The 21,899-nt window shown below is 39.1% G+C and overlaps 1 protein-coding gene across 10 annotated transcripts in view; it reads right to left on the bottom strand.

Annotated features, from left to right (window-relative positions):
* Window positions 1–21,899, bottom strand: part of ACVR2B (activin A receptor type 2B) — an 85,592-nt gene continuing 63,693 nt past the window's right edge. For 2 of the 10 annotated variants that reach the window (XM_034401620.2, XM_034401623.2), the window contains 10 exons: window positions 20,850–21,001; window positions 19,992–20,135; window positions 16,201–16,344; window positions 13,860–14,005; window positions 11,678–11,804; window positions 10,577–10,715; window positions 9,126–9,256; window positions 7,784–7,970; window positions 3,466–3,594; window positions 1–1,456 (listed from right to left, as the gene is read on the bottom strand). In XM_034401620.2, coding sequence (XP_034257511.1) covers window positions 1,371–1,456; window positions 3,466–3,594; window positions 7,784–7,970; window positions 9,126–9,256; window positions 10,577–10,715; window positions 11,678–11,804; window positions 13,860–14,005; window positions 16,201–16,344; window positions 19,992–20,135; window positions 20,850–21,001 — 1,385 coding nt within the window. In that variant the 3' untranslated portion in view covers window positions 1–1,370. Of the gene's footprint in view, window positions 1,457–3,465; window positions 3,595–5,921; window positions 7,971–9,125; window positions 9,257–10,576; window positions 10,716–11,677; window positions 11,805–13,859; window positions 14,006–16,200; window positions 16,345–19,991; window positions 20,136–20,849; window positions 21,002–21,899 lie in introns of those variants that run through there. The other 8 variants (XM_034401624.2, XM_087893100.1, XM_034401621.2 and 5 more) reach the window with 5 other exon arrangements.

Below are 21,899 nucleotides of genomic sequence, written 5' to 3'. Positions count from 1 at the left end.
TTTCTTTTAAGTGGATACTTATGTTTTGTTAACTCAGTAGTACAAGCTATCTCTGATCTACATTCTTTTTTTTTCTTTTTAGCTACTAGAGTGAAATATTATCCACAACATTTACATTTCACATAACTTGGTATACAAACAGTACATTGGAATATGAGCCAAGGACAGATTATCTTGAATTATTTCATCATCAGATAGAGCTTTCTGCATTTAGTATTTCCTAAATTAATTCTTATTTCTGAAGTTTTGTCAGGAATCCAAAACTGAAATTTTTGTAGAAGCCAGCAAACTTCTGTTTAGATCAGATAATGCAGTCTAATTAATAAGATGCAACTATTCCTCATAAAATTGATTCACAATTCACTATGTTAAGGTAATTTTAAGACCTTTATCTGGTTTCCTTGAAAAAACCTCACAATTTAGAAATCCTTGAAAACAAACTAAATTAGGGATTTTTGTTTTATTTTCTTTCCAATTTTTGTTCTTCAACTTTTAGTAGAAAATTCTAATCCTACAAAATAATACAGAAAGCTCTTTCCATTAGAATTGACAAATTACTTAGGTTGACTTTACATTAGAAAAGTCATCAAAACTTAGGGACAAAATATATTGATAGATGAAAAACTGTAGGGTTCCATTTGCATTTTAAAATGTGGACAGCAGCAAGATTGAAGGCCCTTGGCATTTTATAAATGTAGGGCATAACATTGGAGACCAAGAATAGTAACCACTTTGATGTGTCCAACAATATAAATTAATATGAAAAGTAGTTTTAATAGAGAGGGTGTTTTCCTCTCACTCATCACCAGAAAAAATATGAATTATTAATGTACTTATATGTTTAAAAAGAAAAATGTATCTGAAAATTAATCTCTCTTGTACCACCAAACTTGAATTTTGATGGGAAGATTTTATTTCAATATATTGATGATGAGCAATGAGAGTTATGGGAATATATAAATAGATTTTTTAAAAAGTGCAGTTCCCTACCAAGTCAAGATCAGTGAAATTAATGCTATAGATTTTTATTCCATAGAAAATGATAATGTTCTATTTTGCTGTAACAAAGGAATGGGGTAGACCAGTCTTTTCTAAAGGGCTCAGTAAACAATTCCTGTGCTCAGTCTGTTACACCCATTTCCCAAAACAATTATCCTGTCTTGATATCCTTCCGGACCTCTTTGCTATTAGAAGTAGAAAGCAAAGTTGTCAACATAATCAGGAAATTTGTCCTAATAGAAAACTGAAGCAGTAGAAATCCAAGTATTATAGAAAAGAAGCATTTTTCTTGCCATTACATAAATCCAAGAAACTTGTGTACTTGACAAAGAAGCCTGTTATCTTTGTGGGAAATAACCACCAGCTTATTTTTACAGGTTTACTCCTTGAGGATCCGTTCCATTCCCATCTCCCTCAAATTTCTTCATTTTATAGAATGATTTCTTGTTTGTGAATGCTGCTAGTTTGTTAAGAAGAATCCAGAAAGAAATATTGCATTAATGTGAAATTTGAGGATGATAAATCCTCAAATAGATTGGATGAAAGATCAAACCCAGAAATAAGAAAGTTACAAAAAGCAGTTTCTAACTTCTAAGCTTCACTTTACCTTAACCCTGACTGGAAAAAAAGTTTAGAAGAGTTTACAGCAGTTGCTTTGCATTAAAATAAATGAAGGCACAAATAAAAAGCATTAGAATTCATAGTTTTCAAACCTGAAATGGTAACTTCCTTGAGGATGTGTCCACTAAAATAGCCAGTTGTGTTTATGACTAAGGGACACTAAACTCAAGTCTCAAATCTTTAAAAATATTCAGAAAGAGCATATAGACCTAACAAATTTTAGAAAATTCACTGAAAACCTTTTACTAATTAACAGACACTGAAATAGCTATTAAATAGTGGACCTATATTTTGTGCCATTGGGCTGGCAATAGATTCACCTCTAGAAAAAGTAGAAATGCATAAAATAGAATCTACTGAAAAGTTTAAAGAGAACACATTCACACTAATATATGTTTTAGACCATTAAATTGATTTTAAGCTTTTTGCTGAATTGCCTAAGATTTCTACTTCATATAGCTCACAATGCGTACATTATTGATAGATAAAATGGCACCACAATATGCTAGAAGGTAGCAATGGCATCAATCTTTCTCTGTCTCCTACCAAGCCAGCCAAATATAGTGTAAGAAAGACCCAAGTGATTTCTCTTATAAAACATGGATTCCTAACTAGATTATTGGATTTTACTATATGAAAACTGTTGCCAAGTTGTTATGGGCTCTCAAAACAAGTATGTGGCTGCTGATCATTCTGGAATTTTCAGCATATATTTAAAACTGTGTTTAATGTAGGAATGTATCCCTGAATTAAAAATTCAGATATCTATAAAAATAAATCACTACCTTGAGATATAAAAAACTAAAACACATCTTTGGGGAATTCTATCACATGCATATTGCCTTAGCACATCCTGACTTAATTCAGTTAGTAGAACAGTTTCCAAACATTATCATGGTTAAGAATTTGGGAGAACCAAATTAAAACTCACACCTATATGATCTCCACTTTACATGTTTTGTTGGTATATCAGTGTATCTGAACTGGGTCAGTGGTAAACGTAATTAGCTTTTCCCTTACTGAATAACTTGTACTGAAAAATGAGGAAACCCTGTATGTCATAGACCATTGGATAATCATGAAAATGTTGCATAAGACCGAGGGCTCTAAATATAATGTGCTTTTAGTTCTTAAAAATATTTTTTTTCCCTGCTTCTAGATAAGAATTCAAACTTGGCAATGTTTCTTTACTATGATCAAAAAATGGCATAGATTTTTTACTTGCCTATTGATTTTAATTTAAGTTTCCCTATGCCAAAGAAGGAACAAAACAGCTAGGTGGACAGGCTGATCTTAGAGATACAAACGTCTCAATTGCAGTTAATTTTTTTTATTTAATTGGACATGGATTGGACAATTTTATGATTCACACATCACACTAAACACGTCCCTTCAATTCCATCATGACTTAATGTGATGAGTGAATATAATATTAGATTAAGTAAACTAGAACTCTATACTCCTCCCTTACCGGGGAGAAAATTCCACTTAACTGTTATGTAAAGGATAGCCTTGTTGTTGTTGTTGTTGTTTTAAAAAGGCCCCTATTTCAGCAAATGAAATATATTCAAACTACCACTACTTATGGTAATTGGCATAGTTATATTTAGACCAAATCTTACTTGAAATTTTTTTCCTCTCTCTCTCATGCATAGCTACACTTGTGACTGAGCTCCCTTATTGCTATATCAAGAACTTTCTTAACATTAAATATACAAGACCAACTGAAGGCCAGGAAGATTAAAGAGATGCGCTGTTTAGAAAAAAATGCGATTACACAACAGGAAAACTGCATCATTAAAAGGTAAATGTGACTGTCAGACACTGGAGATGCTATAAGCTAACCTTTTTCCACCTGGAGTCTGCCAGATGGGTCTGGATTGCAGAATTTTGAGCCAACAGCAGTTTTGGCCATGTAGTATGAGAATTCTAGGAGATGGATACCACATTTGGGAAGGCTGAGAATCCAAGAAGCTAACAAAAAAAAAAGATATGGACAACATATATTAGCTAAGGAATATGTATATGGTCACATTTGAATCATAGCTAACCACACAACCAAAGCAACTGGCAATGATCTGTAAGCAAGGAAATGTAAGTAAGAAGCAGTCAATCTGTCTTAAAATTAGGTTTATTTAACTCAACCCGTCTGATGAACAGACACACAGCTTCTCTCTTTATGTAGGAAGGACTAAGAATACTCCTAATGGACAAAACACAAAAACAACCTCTATATGGCACTTTCAATAAATACTTTAAAGCTTCTCAAAACTTTTGTTTCAATGGAAAAGCAAAGCAACTGCTGTATGAAGCTTATTTTAACCATTATAGTAACAATGCTGCGAGACAGGAATAAGCACACTTGAAGCAATACAGCAATAATAACAGTGTGTAACTTCCTCACTGCTAACCATGCACCATGGCTGTTAGTGACATTCAGATGTCAAGGTTTATTTCACCTCAATAGATCTATTTTCCTTCACTTTGTTTTTTCCAGAAGCCACTGTTGTTAAGGGCAACATTATCATCCATAAAGACATAAATTAGAACTTTGTTGAGGCCTCCTAATTGGTAGCCTTCCAAATAAAGCCTGCTACTCCCGTATGTAAAATTATAGTCTCTGCTCAAAACATTACTTTACGTCGAGACTGCAAAAATCAAAGGAGTTGCTAATAACTTTAAAAATCATAATACATGGGTGGGCCCATGTTGTCTTAGTTTGATTCTCCACAGTGGCTTGAGGCTTTGCAGAGCAAATGTGCCAACCACTTTCTTGTATATTCTGAATGCATTAAATCACTGACTCTAAGATTTTGTTTTTTTCTTAATAGAGCCAGTGCCAAATCAAGTTTCTGAATCAATCAGATGCTTAATCTTGATATAAAACAGAGTGAAGAACGATAAAAGTCTATTCCGGGGAAAAAAATGGACAGCCCATGACCAATGAAACTATCATCCTGTTTAGTCAATCATATGCAAAGTTAGTCTTTTAACATAGTAGTCACTGACAATTGTTGAATAAATCCCCAAGAAATTCACGGTGCCTGCAGAAGCTGCAATGACACCAAAATGACATCTGCACAATGATGTAATTATGCAAATGCCTCCATTATGTACAAGTTGCAGGACACCTGAGACAAAATATATACATCATGGCATCTGTATGATTACATACATGTCACCACTTGTTCCCTAACAGAAGCCCACTCCTGAAGTTCAGAAAAGGTGCCTGCATTTGCCATCTACAACCATTTTTTGAAGTAATAAATTAACTCATCTTCCTCAATTAATTTTAGCTTATGTAAAAGCAAACCTAACGTATTTCAGGATTGCTCACGGTTACCTTAAATAGTTTAGAGATTCAAGCATTGAGCAAAGAGAAGGAGCATCAGTATTTCTGCTTCCTTATTAGAGAGGCAGCTGTTTTTCCCAAGAAAAGGATAAAATCGCAAATTTCAATTCTTCCCCCCCTTGAAATAGATACAGAAGCATGCAGAGTGAAACTGGTTTTTTTTTTGTTTTGTTTTTTTGCACATTCATAAGCAGTCAAAAGCGACTCTCTTTCTTGTCTTATAAAGCAAAAAAGGCAATTCGTTTTGGGCACCTCTGCTTCCACATGCCCGCTTGGCAAGATTAGTTTCCTTTTGCTGTTCTTTATTTGTTAGAAAAGCTTCTCTGAGATTCTCCTACAGTTAATTAAAATGCTTTGGGGAAAAGGAATTGCATTGCAACCTTTGTGTTTTTACTGAATGATCAAATTTGTATTGCGTTAACTGGGTGTCAGTCAACCAACAGCTGAATAACAAATCTAAAGAAAATAATTTGATTAGCATCTCCTGAGGAAAATATTTCATAAAGGAAATGCTATACTAATAATTCTTTGCTAAAACAACTTGTGCTCCTGCTACTCCCACCAATTTTTTTTTTTAAAATAATGGAAACAAGCCTTCACAAGTAATGGTGAATATGTCCAGGAATCTTGTATAGCCAATTCCTCTAAAATTGTTTACATGTATTTACAATGGTGCTTTATAGAAAGAAAAAGAAAAGAAGTGGTAGCATTTTCTAAAAGATTGGGGGAAATTTTTTCTTTTTTCTTCTTCTTTTTTTAAAACTCCCTTTTCATAAAAGCCAACTTACGTTAAAATTTACATACTCCAAGATAACACAACTAACAAAATATATAATAAAACTCATACAAGTAGAAAATTTTGAGGTATTTCTGGTTTGAGGTGGTCTGTGGTCGAGGTTTACTTTTTTAGTTAAACCTCAAAAGCCACTTCATGTGTATGTGTATTCTAAGTTTTTTTTTTTTTTTTATAAATCATTGCATGTTTTGCAGGTTAAAAAAATATTTAAATGTTATATTGGCAGCATTAGGAGTATTCACTGACTAGAGCGGATTTTATGGCATAGTAGAATTAAGAGTATTGAAAATATGCACCACTGTTAAGACGAAAAAGTTGGGTGACAGACTTCAGAGAATGAAGAATCAAGAAAAATCAAAACCCATCAATTTCAACCAGCTGTGAGCTGTATTGAAAGCAAAGGAATTTGTGTTAAAGTGTGAAAGTAAACTTAGAAACAGAACTCTATAAAAGATGTAAGTTGCCAAGGTTGAGACTCATTGGCCTAAACTATATCTATTCTTACCATAAATCAAAGAAAGATAGACAACTGTATTCAACTGTATTCAACCGCCATGATCTTTGCCAAAGGACTATGGAGACGTGTCCAGAGAAGGTGTCAAAAAAGTTAAGATGGCCATGATCACAGCTGCCATCTTGATTTTTTTTTTTTATACACGCCATGTACATTCCCATGAAGACTCAGGGACAATTGGTGATGGCATTTCTGTGTCCTTAATGGGGAATGTTTATCTCCCTTTACAATGCCTGATAAGTCATAGCAGCTAAACAGCCTTGACATTTGTCCTGCAGATATCTAAGATCTAAGAGTGAGATTGAATTTTATTAGTCCTGGCTACATTTACTTGGAAGTTAAGTTTTACTGATTTCAATGAGTCTTCAAAGAAAAGGCTGTTTCACATCGTGAACGACATTGAATACCAAATGCCAATACATAACTGGATACACTGGCCTTTTTAAAGCTCCAGGTTGTTGTCTTTCGTGGGTTGTTGTTTTTTTTAAATTTGATTAAAATGGCAGAAAAATTGTTTAGGGCTGTAACTTTGCCCTGTTAAGACAACTGAGGGAAATCTGCAGTTATTGAATCCTAAGACCTCATTCTCTGAACTTATAAATGTAATAGAAAGGGTTGGTTTCATTTAATTCATTACCCAAGCCTGAGATATTTTAAGAATCCATTTGTATCAGTGATTTTGTGACCCAACTTTTTCTGCATGTTGTAGCAGTTTAATATGCCTCAAAACTTGCCCATCCTCTCATTAACTGTTTTCCTGAGAAGTAACTCTTTAGCCACTGTTTCTCCAAATGCTGCAAAAGTCCAACATCTCCACCCAGCCCTAACTTCTCATTTTCAATTCTACCATCAGAGTTAATATTCTCGACTCAGTCACTCCCCCCCCAAAGAACGCAACACCCGTTAGACCCGTAAAAGACACATCTGCTTTTTTCTTTTTTTTTTTAAGCTCACTGTCTAAAATAGAAAAGAAAGGAAAGGAAAAGTAGTAGTAGTAGTAGGGGGGTGGAGAAATCCATTTTTTGAGAGGTGTGATCTCATGGAACAGTCTTGATTTTGCAGCATGTATAAGAAGATGAGTAGGTTCTTTCCTTGTTATCACTGATATTTGGTGTAAAAATTGCAGGTTAGTTAGAAGAGAAAACAGGTTGAAAAAGAAACGAAGAGAGTTCACTGAGGCTTTGAGGTACCTGCACTGTAACTGCATTCATTAGTCGGCACCTGGACGCTTTCAGAGTGATGTCTTTCTCTTATTATTTTTTTTTCTCTTTTCAATACAGTAGAGCAATATGCTGGTAAATTGATTCAATCAAAACAACAACAACAACAACACAACAAATAATAACAATAGCAAGAAAAGTCAAGAAAATAGCAGCTGCATTCATGTATATGTATGCGTGTGTGTGTTGAATTCTGCAATTTTTTTTTTTCGGAAAAAAAAAATCCACTGCGTCTGAAGAGACCAGTGGGAAAAAAAAAGGCAAACAAGGATTTTAGATACTTGACTCTTTGGGCAGCAAATCTACGTTGGTGACAGAGGTCACGATGGAAACAAGGCAGTCGAGGGTACTACCATTGGCTGACTTGCGAATCTGGGCGATGCGCTCTTCCACACAACCGGCTGACAGTCTGGCCTCCGCATCATGATCCCAGCATTCTTCGATTGTAACACACAGCTGGGCTATGCCCTGCGTGCCCAAACAGAAAGAAAAAAAAGAGAGAGAGAGAGAGGAAGAGAGAGAGAGGAAGAGAGAGAGAGAGAGAGAGAGAGAAAAGAAGGGTTTAGCCAGAGAAAGTGGACCAATGTCGCTTCAGGATGCCAGAAGTACAGATCGCATTTGTGGTACAACTGTAATGCAGTCTCCCCATTAGGGTTGTAAATCGCTAACAGTCACAAAACGAGTGAGTCATGTTGACTCACTCATTAGAGTTTACTAATTTTTGTTTTGTTGGTTGTTAAACAAATAGCAATAGCATTTAAGACTTATATACCTCTTCACAATGCTTTTACAGCCCTCTCTTAAGTAGTTTACAGAGTCAGCCTATTGCCCCCAAACAACCTGGGTCCTCATTTTACCCACCACGGAAGCTTGGAAGGCTGAGTCAACCTTGAGCCTGGTGAGATTTGAAATGCCAAATTGCAGGCAGCCGGCAGTCAGCAGAGGTAGCCTGCAGTACTGCATTCTAACCACTGTGCCACTGTGGCTCAAATGTGGTGGACATAAGGGCAAATGCCGTGATTGTTAAGCAAATGGTATGGTTGTTGAGTAAACCCATTGTTAGCCACGGTGCGGTTTTGCCCAAAAACCCAAAGTGCCAGTAAAGCATGCTACGGCATCTCATTGATGGGCCAACCAAAAGAACCAAGAAATGGCTTCTAAAAACATGAAGCAGAAGGTACTCTGAAACTATAGGTAGTCCTCAAATTGTAACCGTTCATTTACAGATCATTTGAAGTTACAATAGCACTGTTTTTCACACTTAGCGACCATTGCAGCACCCCTATGTGATCAAAACCTGGAGGCTTGGCAACCGATTCATATTTATGGCGGCTGCAGTGTCCCACGGTCATGTGATCGACTTTTTGTGACTTTCTGACAAAGTTAAGGGGGAAGCCAGATTCTCTTAACAACCGTGTTATTAACGAATGCAGTGATTCACTTAACAGCTGTAGCAAGAAAGGTTGTAAAATGGGGGAACACTCATTGAACAACTGTCTTGCATAGCAATGGAAATCTGGGTCATAGGTTGAGGACTGCCTGAATTGAGTTTTACTAAACCACACTGGCCCACCCAGCTATGGACATTTGGGGGGGAAATATAAGCATCAAGAAAGGACCTACAGGGTGTTTAAGCCAATGGTCCTTGAACACAGGACGCATCTTCTTATGGACCACAATCTCCTGCAGCTCCTCAAGGGATGGATGTTGGCCAACTTCTTCTTCAAAAGGCAGTAAGTACTCATCCACAGGACCTGTTTTTGCAAGAAGAGAGGGCATTGCTACCAAACACAGGTCATTGGAACCAACAGGCAGCTCCGAAAAATTAGCATCTCACCCACTGCTGTATTAAGCTGTATGCTTCACACAAATATATACTGATTACTTACGTCCTTGTTTAAATGGAATCATTTATTTGAGGTTAAGGTGGCAAATCAACGTTATTAGTCATCCACCCAGCTCTGCAACTCCATAGGGGCAATCAAAGCAGGCTCCTGGTCTGTTTCCCTCCCTTCGCCATTACAATCTGCCTGTACATCCCTTCACTTCCTCCTCAAGTAACAGCTGTGATATTTGTTTATTCCATTAAAATGTTTATATAGCTGCCCATCTTCCAACCAACTCTGAGCAGCCGCTTAAAGAACTACTTACTGTATTCTTATTAGTTCTCTTCGATCAAGAGATAGATTTACTAAAGACAGGATGTTTTAAGAAAGGTTCTTTAAAAGACAAGAGGTTGAACTACAAGAATTCGGTAAAAAGCAGGGGAAGGGAGAATTATTCTATTTCAGATTCGTATCATTTTTGCGTATTTTAAAGCTAAGAAATATATCATGTTGATATGCTACAAGTCAACGCCTTTGTCAAGATCAAATCAGATTAGTTTAATTTAATTGCTGTAATTGGAGTTTGCAAAAAGTGAATCCTAGGAAGATTCCTGAGAAATTTTGCTATAATTTCCATCCCATAACTGTCAGAAAATTCAAATCTTACATTTTTTCATTACAAGATCATGCTCATAAATACGGCTCAGGAATATCCTGTTTGGTATTTCCCTTATTGACTTATTAATTCTCGAAGACCCTACAGTACACATTCCAGCTGCCCCTTAATGAAATTACATTTATAAAACTTGAATGTGCCAAAATCTAATTCTTTAGATTTACTTGGCCCTGAAACATCCAAATAACAAAACTAAACTTAGACTAAGTTCTCTAATAACTTACCTTGGTCTCAGTAGTCTCATGTTGGTAGATGAAGCAAAGTTTATAAAGCCTTTAACTTTCTCTAAATTTGAACAGCCTTTAACTTTCTCTGCTTTGAACAAAAGTCTGTCACTTTAAGAAAGGCTTTGTATACCGTAATTTAAATGTCTCAAAATGCTTACAAATTTCAACCATTTCCATTATATGGCATTATGAATATATTCTAAATGCCATGATATGGCATTTAGAATATCCACATAGATGTTCTAAATTAAATCTTCATAAATTAACTCCAAATGGGTTGGACATACAGTTTTCATAATTTCTAAGGAAGCAAGAACAGCATGTAAAAAGGATATTGGAACTCACCATCAGTTGCTGTGCATCTGGAAACCAACTCCCACAATACCAGGCCCATGGCATACATATCAATTCTCAGGAAGGAATCTCTCTGGAAATTAATTGCTCCTTCCAGGACCTCAGGAGCCATGTATCTTCTGGTTCCCACCTATAATAGACACAGGAATCAGTTACTGGAACTAAACCCATACTTTCAAACTCTGGTTCTTTAAAAAAAAAGAGAGAGGGGGGAGGGAGGGATGAAGAGAGAGAGAGAAAGCAATGAAAAGGAGGAGAGGAAAAAAGCAGAAGTAATAGCAGTTGTTGTTGATATTACCTTGGCTACAGGTAGTCCTCGAGTTATCACACCTTGTTCAATGACTGTTCAGAATTAAGATGTTGCTGAATGAGGGTACTTACAACTGGTCTGTGAAGTTGCAGCTGTCACAGGGTTCTCATACTCATAGGATCACGATCTGGGTGCTCAGGTGTCCAGTTCGCAATTATGACGTTGTAGTGATCCAGTGGTCACATGATTGCCCTTTGCAACCTCTCCCACTGGCTTCCCATGAGCAGTCAATGGGGAAGCCAGCAGGAAAGGTTAGAGGTTGTTATTTCCACTGCTTTTTCTCCCAGGGATCTCATACTCTGTGGCACAGACCTCTCTACCCACCTGTGCTCTGCATCACCTGCCTACCCCCATGACCCCATTGGTTAGTAGCACTGATGAAATTACCTAGTAGGGTAATGAAACGTCTGGAAGAAAACAACCAAGCTCAGAAAGTAGCAAGGACCCCACAGTTCAACCTTGAGCTACAAAGATAATCTTCAATCGATAGACATTGAACCGTCTACCAATGCATTCTTCATCATTTTGACAAGATCAATTGACTTGCTGATGCTTCCAAAAGAATACAGGTAGTTCTCACTTCCTGATCACTCGTTCAGCGACTGTTCAGCGTTACAATGGGGTTGAGAAAGAATAAATTGTACTCTATCATGTGCATGCGACAATGGTGACTAGTTTTTTCAAAATACAGAACCTAGACACTATGTGACAATAACATAGATTTGTCTTATATTTACCTGCCTTCCAAATTAGATTTGCGAAATGAGGTAGTATAAGCTAACCTGCAGGTTTACCTGTCCATGAGTATCTCCTGGAGGCTTCCCGGGTTCAAAGCGTACGGCCAGTCCGAAGTCAGCAAGCACAGCGGTTAAATCATTCTTCAGCAGCACATTCTTGCTCTTGAAATCCCTACAAGGAAAAGGAAAGGAAAAGAAAAGAAAAGGGTATTTAATGTAGTGCATTATCAACATCCAAGATAGAACCATCTGTGTGCGATTTTTGCCACCAATGCCATCAACAGGTGAATGCAAACCCAATTTATGAGAAAGACAATGGGGGTGGGGGAAAATCAGTGAGGATGATATCCAGGCCAACATTAACACAAATTATGTGCAATGGTGTCCTTCCCTTATTGCTTGTACTCTTAATTCCTTTGCCAGCTCTTTACTAGAAAGCAAGTTTGGCATCTAGAATGTTGCCTTGGATTTTGATCTCTACCTGGAGTTTCCCTCAGCTGCATTACTTCCTTATCTACCTCTTAAATTAAACCCTTGTGCTTATTAAGCAACTCCTGGAGTTTCCTTCAGTAGAGGTGGAGGAGAACAGGAAAAAATAAAGAAAGAACGGGGTTGAATATAATTAAATTACAGACTTCAGGCAGCAGATGGTAGATCCACGTGTGCTTGGCATTATAATTCTCTTGCCATCAGTTTAATTGACTGTGGTATCCCAGCCGGTTGGATCACAGGACAAGTGTGGGACCAAGCAATATAATTAATGAGGGCAGATTCTGTGGTGTGTGTTTTTTTTTATCCCCCGTGAAATGCTCTGTCAGAATACATTACGAAGAGAGATGCCTCCATGGAGAGAAAGAGCTCACAAAAGGGTGGAGGGAAAATGCAATGAATTCCCAGGGTTTACAGTATCCCGAAGGAAAATTGTCACCCCCTCCCCCCAGACCCACAATTTTTTTGTTTTGTTTTGTTTTTCAAGGAGGGATAGAAAAGCGGAAAGATAGTTCCCAGGCACTGGGTACATGTTAAAGCTGTTAAAGTTGGCGGAGAAACTATCAGAGAGACCTTATGCCAGATTAGTCAAACTCCTGACAGCCAAGTACACCCAGAACCAAGATTCTCACAGAGGCTTCCCCATCCAGATTTATTAAAAGAAAAAAGGGGATTAGGCTACAGAATTCACAACAACTAAATCCTTTCATTATTCGGACCCCCGTTTGAATTCAGTAAGCTGTAGCTTTGTATGTTCTCCTAAGCTGCCAATGAGAGGTATGTTTTCCGGATAATGAAAGAAAAGGTGCAGATATTTTGGGCTTGCAATGTTTTACAAACCACTTTTTTTTTTTTTGCAGGGATTGGAAAGACTAACATTATTTCTACAGACGGATGAAGGTTAAGATAGGGGTGGGTATTCTAAGGATTCTCCAAGAATGTCACAGCAGCTGTTCCGTGGCCCTTAAGAGTTGTGGACAGGGCCACCAATTTTTCTCCTTCCTTCCTCTCCTCTCCTCTTCCCTTCTTTCTCCTCTCCTCTCCTGTCCTCTCCCATCCATTTTTGTCCAGATGAAAGAATAGGAAGAAATATCTCCACTGAAGGAAACGGTAGTTCCAATACATGATGAATGAAGGAATGGAGTATGTTTGAAGTGGATTTATTGTATCTGAAATTAAGTGCCATTAGGGGGCAGCACAGCACCAAAAAGCTAGGGTTAATAGTTTTCCATTTCTAGTTTAGTAGAACCTTTTCTGCAGGTTCCTATTGGATAAACAATCCTAGTGCAACCGGCATGGAAGCTCCCAGATGGCTCAGGATCAATGGTGGGATTCAGCCAGTTTGGGAGAACCGGTTGTTAACTTTCTGAGCAATTTGGCGAACTGGTTGTTGGAAGAAATCATTAGGGCAGAGAACCGGTTGTTAAATTATTTGAATCCCATCACTGCTCAGGATGTCCCATTGGATTGCTTTTCCCCTATCCGTGTTTGTCCCCCTCACTCACTATCACCACCACCCCAGTAGTTTAGCCTACTACTTCAAAGGAAAACCAAGGAACGGCTAGTGTTCCCATAAAAACTCACAATTCCCTTGAGCGAATGCATCACTGTTTACGTTGGAAGAGGGAGTGATCCATACATCTCCTTGAGCTCCATCCCAAGGAAAGCAGGATGAACATCTAGAAGTACTTAAACGAACTTTGATTTGGTGCTAAGGTAGACCTAAAATGGGACCTACCTGTGGGCTATAGCAGGCTTATGCCCTCCCTTGCACCAGGGGATGTCCTCATGCAGATAGGAGAGTCCACGGGCCATCGTTTCTGCCACGTGGCAGAGCTCATTCCAGTTGACAACGTTCCCCTTCAGATAGTCAGTCAAAGACCCCTGGGGGAACAAACCTAGGTGATGTCTATGACTCTTTTGACCCCCTCCCAAATCGGATCCATGACTCTTTACTCTAACGTGTGTGTGGCATTTACTGTGAACCCAGCCAGTATTTTAAAGCAGGAATCTTAAGCATGCTTCTCTGGAAGTCATCCCAAGGGTCAGTTCTAAAAGCATGAGTCCGCATAGAATACACACACAACGAGCGCCCAGAATTAACAGCACCTAGGTACACCCACATTACACCAATTCTCTGCAAGCTGCACTGGCTCCCTATTGGTCTCCGGTCACAATTCAAGGTGTTGGTTATTATCTTTAAAGCCCTACATGGCTCAGGGCCAGGTTATCTTCGAGACCGCCTTCTACCGCATAGCTCCCACCGACCGGTAAGATCCCACAGAGTTGGTCTCCTCCGGGTCCCGTCAGCTAAACATGGCCGGCTGGTGGGCCCACGGAGGAGGGCCTTCTCTGTGGCTGCCCCAGCTCTCTGGAACCAGTTACCTCTTGAGATCCGGACTACCACCACCCTATTGGCCTTCCGAAAAGCGGTGAAGACCTGACTTTTCCGGCAGGCCTGAGGCCATTGATCTTGCTCTTGCGATCTGGCGAGATTCGGCCATGAATGGTGTGAATGGGTTTTAATTGTTTTTAATGATTTAACTTTTAATGTTTTATATATGGTTTTTAAATGCATTGTAAGCCGCCTTGAGTCTTCGGAGAAAGGCGGCATACAAGTTGAACAAATAAATAAATAAATAAATAAATAAATAAATAAATAAACAAACAAACAAACAAACAAACAAACAAACAAACAAACAAATAAATAAATAAATAAATAAACAGAGAGCTGGAAGGCACCTTGGAGGTCTTCTAGCCCAACCCCCTGCTCAAGCAGAAACTCTATACCATTTTAGACTAATGGCTGTCCACTCTCTTCTTAACCCACCCACCACCATCCCGCAGTGTTGGAGCACCCCAACTTCTGGAAGCAAGTCGTTCCACTGATTAATTGTTCTAACTGCCAGGAATTTTTCTCCTTAGTTTTAAGTTGCTTCTCTGCCAGTGACATTCATCTGCAGGAGAGAATTAAACACAAGCTTAAATATCCTCCAAATGGGAATAAATGGGATTGAAAATTAATGCTCAATTTGTTTCGCCGTTACCGAGTTTACAGCAATACATGTACAATGACTGGGCCCACTTACAGGTAGTTCTCGAGTTATGGCCATAATGGAGCCTGCCTATCATGGTCGTAACTCGTTAATGCCCCACGACTGACCTTTTTGATAGTGACTCACTGCAGTCACTAAGGGAACCAATGGGTTCATGCTGAGAGGTTTTGCCAAAAACTGAAAGTAAATGCTGGTTTTTCACAAAAACACCATGAAATGCATTCAAATGACTGCAGGATGCTGCAAACGGCTATTAGTGTGACCGGGTTGGCGGAGCACGAAGTGTGGTTGCGTGGCAGCCGGGGGCTGTCAGAATTTTTGAATCCAGATTGTAAATACCCCGTTCCCTCAAGTAAGTATTCAGGAACTTCAAATGGTCATTAAGTGACCAGCCGTAAGTCAAAGACCACCTGTACTTAGATCTGCAGGAGAAGCTCTTCTGAAGATGCACCTGTTGCCAGAAGCTTGATTGTTGCCTCTGAGCTGGAAGAGGGGGGGCTCCTCCCGCGTTGCTAAGAGTCTGTGAAGTGCTCTCCATGAGGAGATGCGTTCTTGGTCCTTCTGACGTCAACAGAAGCATCCACCTAGTCAACCCTGGTTACCAGAGACGGGTTCTAAATTTTTTTACTACCGGTTCTGTGGGCATGGCTTATTTGGTGGGCGTGGCTTGATGGTCATGTGACAATTCTTTAGGATTTAGCAGAGGTACTGGTCTACCAGGCTTTTAACTGCTTGCAGAGCCATATCAGTCTACCCATTTTTTTTTGGAGCACACTGGTCTACCACCACACTGCCTTTTACCACTGATCAGCTGTAGGGCAGCCCTTTGAAGCGCCGCGGCAAGAGTTTAAACAGTTTTTTTTTTCCTTCTAGCAGATCAGCTGGGACTCAGGAGGCAGCGAATAGATTGGGGGCGGGGCTAGGCAGAGGTGGCATTTACCGGTTCTCCGAACTACTCAAAATTCCCACTACCGGTTCGCAAGAACCGGAGAGAACCGGTAGCAAGCCACCACTGCTTGTTACCTTATCATGGAAAGCAGTGATCAGCCACAGCTCCGTTTCCAGATTTGTTCCCCTCTTCTCGGCTGCAATAAACTGCAAAAGGTTGTCATGCTTCATTCCCGGGGTGTTGAAGATATCCCTCTCGCTTTGCCAAGATTGCTTGTCCTAGAGAGACAGCAGAAGGTTAAGAAGTGGAGAAACAGACGAACCTGTTCAGAGAACAAATGACAACCTTAGACATTTGTGACGTTATAGCCACCAGGATGATGCTTTTATCTCCCATCAATAAAAAATTTAGTACTGGTAATTTGACCATCTTTGCATTTCCTCCCTTTCTTATTTTCCAGAACTCTTGACATTTTCGTATTTGCAAGTGCAGCTTGCTGTAGAGATGGAATCAACAAATATTGGGATGGGGAGTAGAGAACTGCACCCTTGCAATTTTGAACATGCCAGAAACAAGTATGGTAGACACTGGTGATTGTCCTGCAGATGATTGGTTAACCGTTCAGACGGCTACTTAGGCCAGATAACACAATCAACTTTGCAGGGAGGGCTTCTTCTGCATTTCCTGAATTTATCTTAATTTTGGAAAATGGGAGAAAAGGCACAGGAACCTGATACTCTCACATCCCTTCCATCCTGCATTCTTCTGGATCAACTCCCACAATTCCTCAGCCAGCCTATTAAAATCACTGAGGTTAAGAAATAGTACTGTGGAAAAAAGAAAGAAATGAAAAGTAAAAAAAAAAAGCTGGAATAACAGAGATATGGGGGTTTTTTTGTGGCTAGTTGAATAATTCATTTTATGCCTGAAAGACCAACAGCATAGAAGATCAGCCAACCAATAACTTGTATCCAGATGATATAGTGACCTGGGATGAATGTGAGAAACTGGATCTAAATCATGATTAGCCTGGCCTGAATAGGTTTTATGGGTTAGTTTTTAATTGTATTGCTAGGGGTTTTAAACCGTTTAATTTAATTTATTTTTAATTATTTTAACTTTTATATTGTATGTTATTTTAATTCTCGGCTGTTCACCGCCCTGAGTCCCTTCGGGGAGAAGGGCGGGATATAAATTAATTAATTAATTAAATAAATAAATAAATAAATAAATAAATAAATAAATAAATAAATAAATAAATAATGATGATGATGATGATGATGATGATGATGATGATGATGATGATTACAGATTGTGAACAAGTACAGCCTAAATCATGGTCTGGGAGTAGATGACATCTAAGATGGTGTTTCTCTACTGAGGTAATTTTAAGATAAGTAGACTTCAACTTCCAGAATTCTTCAACCAACATGATGGGAGAATTCTGGGGGATTGAAGTCCATTTGTCATCAAGCAGCCACAGTGGAGAAACATTGGATTAAGCTGACTGAAAATCAAACACAGGTAGTCCTCAACTTACAAGCACAACTGAGCCCAACATTTATGATATTAAGTGAGATATTTGTTAAGTGAGTTTTGTTCCATTGTATGACCATTCTAGCCACAACACAATTGCCGTTGTTAAGTCAGTAACACAGTAACAAGTGAATCTGGCTTCCCCATTGACTTTATTTTGTCAGAAGGTCACATGACCCCTGGAGACTGCAACCGTCATAAATATGAACTGGTTACCAAGCGTCCAAATTTTGATCACATGACCACAGGGATGTTGCAATGATCGTTAAGCGTGGAAAAAATGGTCCAAAGTTACTTTTTTTCAGTGCCATTGTAACTTTGAAACGGTCACTAAATGGACTGCTGTAAATCGAGGACTACCTGTATACGTTTCCACAGCTGCAAGATATGGAAGATAGGAATGAGGACTCTCAATAGCAAGAACACTTATATACCGCTTCACAATGCTTTATAGACCTTTCTAAAGCGGTTTTATATTGCTCCCAACGATCTGGGCCATCATTTTAGCAACCTTGTAAGATGCAGGCTCTAAATGTTATTCAAGCAGGAAATAAAAAGTTAGACATACCCTCTTCTGATCACATCCTTGTCTACAGCAATTCCCACAAAATTGGACAGTAGGTGGATTCTCCCACTCATGTTTGTGTTTTTGGTTCACATGTGGCTTTTTTTTTTTTTTTAAATGCTTCATGTTTCTCCTAGCTACTGCCTTGGTTCAAACTTCCCACTATCAGTTGGGAAAAAGTAGCTAAGCTAGGAAGTTCTTCGAACCTTCAGGAGCAAAGGCTGTAGCCCACTGATTGCTTGTCATGTCTCCCCCACTGAAATATGCACTAATGAAGGAGCAGCTATCTGCTTCCTCCCTCGCATTCCAGTTTTCTGATTTATCTGTACAGGAGATGGTGTATTTAAAAAAAAAAAAAAACGAAAACAGGAACCAGAAAAGAAGTCTGTGAAATGATACAAATACAGATAGTCCTCACCTTACGACCACAACTGACCCCAAAATTTCCACTGCTAAGCAAAACAATTGTTAAGTGTGTTTTGCTCCATTTTATGACCTTTCTTGCCACAGTTGTTAAGTGAATCACCGCAGCTGTTTAGTTAGTAACCTGGTTGTTAAGTGAACCTGGCTTCCCCACTGATTTTGCTTGTCAGAAGCAAGAGATGATCACATGACCCTCCGGAACACTGCAACTGTCATTAAGTACATGCCAGTTGCCAAGCATTCCAGTTTTGATCACATGAAACTGGGGAAGGCTGCAAAGGTTTCAACTGTGGAAAACGGTCATAAGTCATTTTATTTAGTGACGTCGTAACTTTGAACAGTCACTAATAAATGGTTCCAAAGATACTTCCCCTTTTTACATATTTTACATTGTTTTAAGTTTGTATGATGAATGTCTCACAGAAGCTTAAGCTATCAAAGATCTGTTAGCTGGTACTGTAAAATTTGTTTTCTTAGATGACCCAGGAAAGAAGAATAAAGTTTTTAATGATTCCTCTCAATTTGAACATAACGGAGTCTCAGGTTTTTGCCAAGTGCATTATTTATGTTTAACTCTAGCAAGGATGGGTAATCTTTTTGAGATTAAAGGCAACGACAAGCCATAGATTTAACGATTTCCCTCTTCTTGCATTAAAAATTACAATCCTTTGGCAATTTGTGGAAAGGCTTTAGGATACGGTTCCAAGACTTTGGAATCAACGTGCTTTGAAGTGTGATTTGAAATATTTTATCCCCGCTGTCATGCCTGAAGAAGCTGCCAAGATAAATAACATAAAACAGCAATATATAAAATGCTTGCAGATTCACGGAGCTGGGAACTTATTGCCATTCACTTGTGCATAGAACAGAGGCTGCCTGCACACTTACAGAATAAATAATGGCTTAGCGTGAAATCCAAAACAGACCCCCAAGCCATTTGGCTTGAATCGTGCAACCGGGTTTCAATCTATGAAACAAGGGAGATGTAGCAAAGCAGGAGACAAGAGCAATGAACCTTTAAGGGAGGAGAAACGGTAATTCAGTCCCAAGGAAATGTGAAAATAACCCTTGATTTGTTTGGTATAAGATTGGGGGCAGAGAGAAACCATCAAGCTTTCAAGTTTGAGCTTTTCCTACCTAATAGGTGTTTCTCAATCTTGGCGATACTTAAATAATGTAGACTTCAACTCCCAGAATCCCTCCGCCAATATGGCTGGCGGGGGAATTCTGGGAGTTGAAGTCCGCTAACTTCAAGTGGTCAAGGCTGGGACACACTGCTACAGACTTTACTTACCTTGAAAGACTTAAAACATGGACCTCTTGATAAAACTGCTAACCTGGAATTCTGTAAACAGTTTTACCTTGTTCCAGGTGTTATTGGAAAGCAATTCCATTCCTCACCTGTACGGGGAAGATTTTCACTGCCACATACTCATTCATCAGTTGTGCTTTCCAGACACAGCCAAAACGACCTCTGGCTTTGACCTCTAACAACTGCAATGGCTTCAGTCCAACTGTTGGAGAAGGAGGTGGGGGTCCGGGGTCCTAGGAGAGAAAGGTAGGTAGGGGGTGATAGGAATCAGATAAAATTGAAATATTGTCAGGGTATGGAGGAATTTCTTGCAGGAGTTGTTAATGGAGCTGGCAGGTGCCAATGACTGACACAAATTGAGAGGATGTCTATAGAATATCTTATCTTTTTCTCAACTGAGCAGCTTTTAGAGAATTTGATCTGGAGGAGTAGACCATGAATAGGAAATCCAAGGGATTGCAGGTCAGGAATCTTCCCCTAGCCTTTTCACCCCAGTTTTGGCTTTGTTTTTACAGGTTATGTAGGGCAAAAGTTTCCCCTGTCCAGTTGTGTCCAACTCTAGGGCATAGTGCCTATCTCCGTGTTTTGGCCGAGGGAGCCAGCGTTGTCTAAAGACAATTTATGTGGTCATGTGGCCAGCATGGTTATACACCAAAGGTGCATGGAACGCTGCTACCGTCCCAACAAAGTGGTACCTATTTCTCTACTCGCATTTATATGCTTCGGAATTGTTAGATGGTCAGGAGCTAGAGCAAGTGATGGTAGTTCGCCCCGTTGCGTGGTACTTGGGTCTTGAACCTGGGCTGTCAGCTCTCCAAGCTCAGCTTCTGTAACCACTGAGCCATTGCGTCCTACACTTAAGTTTACATTCAATTTATTTTATACCACTGGAATGAAGGACAACACTGATAACTAGTTTACCAAAAACCTCTCCCATCTTAACATACCTCGCTGACATCGACGTGCCCATATGGAGGTTTGCGGTGACGGTACATCCAAAAAGCCAGCAAAATGGCAATGGAGAGAGCAGTCATGGGAAACAAGGAATAAACCACAACATGGAGCAAGGAGGCATTTGGAGGCGGTGGCTCATAAACCACTGAAAGAAAGCAAATAGTAACCCTGTTTAGACCAGGTACAAATGTTACTCTCCAACATCCTGCCTTCAAGGCAAGGCAGAAGCTACAGGTAGTCCTCAACTTACAACCACAATTGAACCCAAAATTTATGTTGCTAAATGAGACACTTACGTGTTTGCTCCAGATTGAGATCTTTCTTGCCACAGTTGTTAAGCAAAACACTGCAGCTGTTAAGTTAGTTGCCCGGTTGTTAAATGAACATGGCTTTCCCCACTGACTTTGTCTGTCACAAGGTCACATGATCACATGATCCCTGCAACTGTCATAAATATGAACCAGCTGCCCAGTTTCTGAATTTTCATCACTTGACCAAAGGGATGCTGGTCACAAGTCACTTTTTTTCAGTGCCATTGTAACTCTCAATGATCGCGAAATGAACTGTTGTAAGTTGAGGTCTACCTGTATCCTAACGTGACTATTTTCAACCAATTTGATGTGAATGTTAGTACTTGCCCATATTAATAACCGCTGCATTTTTCTTAAGCGTTTATAAGTTCCACAATATCTTTATCTCTCCTTCTATGAAGAAGAGCCCAAAAAAATTCTTCCCCCAAAATGATAGTGCTTAAGAGCCCTACCATACATTTTTCTCCCAGGAAAAAAAATCAATTTGAAAGAGAGGTGAGGGGGGAAATTTGAATTTGTGCAGAAGTCCCCCCATGCTTCATGGCATAACCAGATAGGTACATATGCCTTAATGACTGTTATTTTGGGGTCTCGGCATTTAAGCTTTAGCTTCAATTAAGTTAAAAGAACAGGCATTTCTAAAACATTATATTGTGGCTTTTAAAATGTTATTTTAATCAAAACATTTTAGAGAGGCATGCATATATCATTGAACAGGCTCCAGAATGTTTT

This window comes from Pantherophis guttatus, chromosome 4 (genome assembly GCF_059756535.1).
Source record: "Pantherophis guttatus breed Tessera chromosome 4, ASM5975653v1, whole genome shotgun sequence".
Taxonomy (NCBI): Eukaryota; Metazoa; Chordata; class Lepidosauria; order Squamata; family Colubridae; genus Pantherophis; species Pantherophis guttatus.
This window is presented reverse-complemented; position numbering and strand designations above follow the sequence as displayed.